The sequence below is a fragment of the Salvelinus sp. IW2-2015 genome, unplaced genomic scaffold, assembly GCF_002910315.2.
Source record: "Salvelinus sp. IW2-2015 unplaced genomic scaffold, ASM291031v2 Un_scaffold1954, whole genome shotgun sequence".
Taxonomy (NCBI): Eukaryota; Metazoa; Chordata; class Actinopteri; order Salmoniformes; family Salmonidae; genus Salvelinus; species Salvelinus sp. IW2-2015.
In genome coordinates this window covers 9,724-15,197 of record NW_019943309.1, presented here as the reverse complement: position 1 = coordinate 15,197, position 5,474 = coordinate 9,724, and the positions used below count along the sequence as shown (strand labels likewise).

Below are 5,474 nucleotides of genomic sequence, written 5' to 3'. Positions count from 1 at the left end.
GAGGGACCTTACAGATAGATGTTGTATGTATGAGGGACAGAGGAAGGGGTAGTCATGCAAAAAATCATGTCAACCCCTATTATTTCACACACAGTGAGTCCATGTAAATTATGTGATTTGTTTAAGTCAAATGTTACTTCTGAATTAATTTAGGCTTGCATAAACAAATGGGCTGGATATTTATGCAATGACTATATTTTAGTTATTCCATTTTTATTAATCTTTTAACAAATGTTCACATTTTTCTTCCTCTTGAGTATTTTGGGGTAGATTTTTTATTTAAAAAAAAATACAATACATAAAAATAAAAAWAAATACATTTGAATCCCACTTTGTAACAGAAAGATGTTTCCTACTAGAATCACTGTGCTTCTACACCTGCATCGCTTTGCTTTCTGGGAGATTTAAGCTGCTGCGTTTCTGTTTAAGCACTTTGTGACATCTCCTGATGTGTGTAAAATTAAAAAAGTTTTGAAAAAAAGGGCTTTATAAATACATTTGATTGATTTGAATAAAATGTAAATAAATACAAGAGTTCTGAATACTTTTGCAAGGCGCTGTATTACCACAGAATTAAATAGAAGACTAGAGTGAACATTTTGGTATCCTACCGTCATGGTCAAGAAAGTGGTTTCCCACTATATGGTCAAGCTACAAAGTCAAAAAGGTCGAGATTATAAACATTTATGAAAATATATATATTTTTTGTTGCTTTTTTTGGGTCTTCATTTAAGGTTAGGCATAATGTTAGCGGTGTGGGAAAGGTTCGGGTTAGATTTAAATCAGATTTTAMGAAGAGAAATTGTAAACCTATACCCCATACTTCTGATTTTTGCAACTTGGCCAAATGGTGATGAGCCATTTAATATATATTTTTTAATGTAGGAACTGAATTATAGTATCCCTATGTACACTGACTATACCAAACATTAAGAACACCTTCCTAACATTGAGTGTGGAGAAAGGAAAAAACGGTTGAGCGTGGAAAAAAAACGGCAGCTTTGCCGTTCTTGACGCGAACTGGTGCGCCTGGCACCTACTACCTTACCCCGTTCAAAGGAACWTCATCTTTTGTCTTGCCCATTCACCCTCTGAATGGAACACAATTCTTGTCTCAAGGCTTAAAAATCCTTCTTTAATTAACCGGTCTCTTCCCCTTCATCTACACCGATTTTTGAAGTATATTTAACAAGTGACTTCAATAAGGGATACAACACTGTGTTGTATTTCTATGTCTGTAGGTTCTTCATGACAGGCTATCTTCCCCTGGGCTTTGAGTTTGGTGTGGAGCTAACCTACCCCGAGTGTGAAGGCACCTCTTCAGGCCTGCTCAACTGCTCTGCACAGGTGAAACACACACACACACACACACACACACACACACACACACACACACAGAGAGCTGCTGCTTCTGACAGTTGGCAGATCAAAGCTTTTCATATCCATGGGATAATAGAGAACCATAACAGAATCGGGAAATGTTGGGGTATGTTTGTGTATATATTGTGTTTGTGAAAATATACGAATGCCTGGCTGTCTAGACACCTGGCTGCCTGGCTGTCTAGACGCCTGGCTGGCTGCCTGGTTGTCTAGACACCTGGCTGGCTGCCTGGTTGTCTAGACACCTGGCTGGCTGCCTGGTTGTCTAGACACCTGGCTGGCGCTGGACACCGGCTGCTGCCGGGGTGTTGTCTAACACCATGCTGGCTTGTCTGGACGTCTTCAGTCTACGACACGTCTGCCGCCTGCTGTCTAGACACCTGCTGGTTGCCTGTTGTCTGAACGCCTGGCGCCTGGCTGTCTAGACACCTGGCTGGCTGCCTGGTTGTCTGACACCTGGCTGCTGCCTGGTTGTCTAGACACCGCTGTCCTGTGGCTGACCTGGCTGGTCTAGCATGTGTCGTGACACCACCTGGCTGCTGCCTGTTCGTCTAGACACCTGTGGCTGTTGGCCCTGCCTGCTGTTCACACCTGGCTGCGTCTGGCTGGCTGGCTACTGCAGACCCTGGCTGGCTGTCAGGACACCTTGGCGTGGCTGCCGGACTGCCTAGACGTCGTGTCACGTCTTCGACGTCTAAGTGCACTGCCTGGCTGCTAGACCCTGCTGCTTAGCCTGGCTGCTAGCACTGGCTGGTGGCTGAAGAACACCTGGCTGGCGTTCTGGACACTGCTGGCCTGCCTGCTGTCTAGACACCATGGCTGGCTCCATGGCTGTCTGACACTGCTGGCTGTCCAGACCACTGGCTGGCTGCCTGGTTCCAGACACCTGGCGTGGCTGCCTGGGCTGTCTAGAGCCTGCCTGCTGTGTCTACTCAGCACAACGTCTCTCCTATAACAGGTGTTTGGATATCATCTTCACTGATCTGCCAGGGGAAGATTATAGATAATACGGGACGCTGCAGGAACATCTCCTCTGTGGCTTACCTCTTCATCGGAACGGCCTCACAGGTAGGGATCCATTACAAATTTTAACGGAGGCAGACTAATATGTACTTAAATAAGACAGGTTGGAGAAACCAGATTGAAGGGGATGAGCACTGGAAACACAGGACGTTCAAACTACTAATCCTGGAGGTGCCCGAGGATGTCCTGCAGGTTTTTCAACTCCTCCCTTGTACTGATTGAATCCTTAAGGTCACTGAAAGTCAGAGAACTGCCGCCACCTGGTTTGTCTAGGTCATGATATATTAGAAACATTACCCCTCACCTGGTAGTCTAGGTAACTGATTAGAAGAGCGAACTCCTCAACCTGGTTTCTACGGTCACTGTTATTAGTCAGGAAACTTCTGCCTCTACGATCTGGTGTACTAGGTCAAGATTAGTCAGGAACTCCCACTCACGCATGGTTGTACTAGGTCACTGATTATTCAAGGAACCCCCTTACCCTGGAGTTAGGTCATAGATTAGTCAGGAAACTCCCCTCACGTGGTGTGCTAGGCCTGGAGAGGTCAGGAACCTCCCTCACCTGGTTGTCTAGGTCACTGATTAGATCATGGAAAGTCCCTCAACGGTTCTAGGTCACTGATATAGGAACCTCCCCTCACCCTGATGTCTAGGCACTCGATTAGCTCAGGAAACTCCCCTCACCTGGTGTACTAAGGGCACCTCTGATTAGTCAGGGAACTCCCCTCACCCTGGTTTGTCTAGGTCAACTGATTAGTCAGGAACTCCTCCCACTGCGTTGTACTAGGTCAGTCTGATTAGATCAGAAGAACTCCCCTCACTGGTGTCTAGTCACAGTGATTAGTCAGAGACACATCCTCACCTGGTGTCTTCGGGAAGGTCACTGATTAGTCAGGAACTCCCCTCACCTGGTTGTCTAGGTCACTGATTAGTCAGGAACTCCCCTCACCTGGTTGTTTATGACTTATTTGGACACAAATTGAAAGGAAATTACAAAAACCAGCAGACACACAGCCCTCCAAGGAAGGGGTTTGACACCCCTGGTGTAGAATCTAGCAGAAAGGGGATTCAATCCCCAGACCGGACTCTATGCAAGGGCTGAAGATGACTGGGGGCTGTGCAAGGTGTCCCTACAGACACCCTGGTTCGATTCCAGGCTGTATCACAAACGGCCGTGATTGTGCACCGCCCTATGGGACTCCCAATTGGCCCAGCGTCGTCCGGGTTTGGCCTGGGTAGGCTGTCATTGTAAATAAGAATTTGTTCTTAACTGACTTGCCTAGTTAAATAAAGGGTTGATAAAAATTAAATAAGCTGATCTCTGGCAGACTCTCTTTTAGTCTTTTTATTATTAAAATGTCAATAATTTGTACATAAACTTTTTCAATTCACATTAGCAACGGGAACGAGCCGAGAGAGGGTTCTGGTGACATTCTTGCTTTGCAGCGTCACAGCTCAAATGTACTGTAAATGTTACAATTAGCCACTAGCCAGTAGGCTAAGCATGTAAACTATTCAACTAGCTAGTTCCTAGCTCATTCATGCATCTACCATATTACACTCCTGATTTAATGGAAATAATTCACAAGCATGTGCAGACATCTAAAGGGTTTATTTTTTTAGTTAATTTAGTTGCAAGACAGTGGCACAGCTGCTAGCTAGCTAATGTTAGCTAACAACATTTACTTCATCAAGTAACTTCATCATAAAAAAAAAAATACAGTGACGTTATCATACTGTCGTTCGTATTATACAAAGCTAGGTAGCTTCCTTTAAAATGATTCATAAATATTATCCTGCCAACCACTATATGAAGAAGTTTAAGGAAAACATCAAGTCAAATTTCTCCTTTTGTAATGACCACCCAGAAACAGTGTTGCATCTTTTTTGGCATTGTATTCATGTAAGAAAACTGTGGCAAGACATCAGTAGATTTATAATTGAACACATTTATGAAGATTTTACACTATTGTGGAGAGATGTACTGCTTGGATTCTTTACATACGATAAAAATAAGCTGAATCATTTTTATGTAATTAATTTCATTATTCTTTTGGCCAAATTTCATATACACAAATGTAAATTTACTAACAAAAAACACATTTTATTACCCTACAAAAATACATTGAACTGTATTTTAAGACTGTTAAATACTTTACTAACAAAAAAGCGGTTAGAATTGTAAGTGTATGTATGTCCCTTAAAGGTCCTTGTGTAATTGTAATGTGATATTGTACCCCGTAGCACAGCCCCCTATACCCCCTAGCTCGATTGTCCATTATATATAATCTATATATACTTGTGTTCCCTTATGTACTTTCTGTATTGATTTGTTGCTAATAAAAATAAAATAAAAAGCTAGGATGTGTAACCAGGCCAGCACTGTACAGCTCAGCTCAGTTGAGTGAAAAGGATATCACTTCCTTTTACGGGGAAAAAAATGATTTCAGTCAGAGTGCAGTATAACTGCAGTTATTCTGTAATTACTGCGTCCAAAAATACCACAGTCGACTGCAGTTACTGCACTTTTTTTTTACTGCATTTTATTAATTTTTTTCTTCCCTAAGGGTTTTATGTGCAGTCCATAGTTAATGTTCAGTTAACATGGGTTTTGTTACGGGGCAATAATGTATTCCTGCAACATCTTGAGGTCTTAGAATGTGTCTATGTCGCCGCGGTTACTGTATAACAACCTAACTGTATTATTTAAAGGTGCAGTAGCAGAAATGGTATGTTGAGGTGCTGGGTGTTTTCCTATCTAGCTAGTTTCTCCCCGGTGGGGAAGGCCCACCTCAGGGGCGTACTTCAACTGACAGAGAGAGAGAGAGAGTTAATACCCAGGTCTTCTGTTTTGCACCATAAACTTGCCAATGGAGGTTACAATGTGCCACTCATAAAAAAAAAAATATATAAAAAAAAAAAAAAATACATTGTGTTTGTGTACCAAATAGCACCCTATTCCCAACGTAGTGCACGACCTATATGGACTCTGGTCAAAAGTAGTGCACTACCTATATGGACTCTGGTCAAAAGTAGTGCACTACCTATATGGACTCTGGTCAAAAGTAGTG

At 42.8% G+C, this 5,474-nt stretch overlaps 1 protein-coding gene across 1 annotated transcript in view; it reads left to right on the top strand.

The window, feature by feature from the left end:
- The window catches only part of LOC112072545 (choline/ethanolamine transporter flvcr2b), a 62,987-nt gene extending 60,515 nt beyond the window's left edge, over positions 1 to 2,472 (top strand). The window contains 3 exon segments of the mRNA XM_070439837.1: positions 1,242 to 1,347; positions 2,339 to 2,350; positions 2,353 to 2,472. Coding sequence (XP_070295938.1) covers positions 1,242 to 1,347; positions 2,339 to 2,350; positions 2,353 to 2,472 — 238 coding nt within the window.
- Positions 2,473 to 5,474: the final 3,002 nt, after the last annotated feature.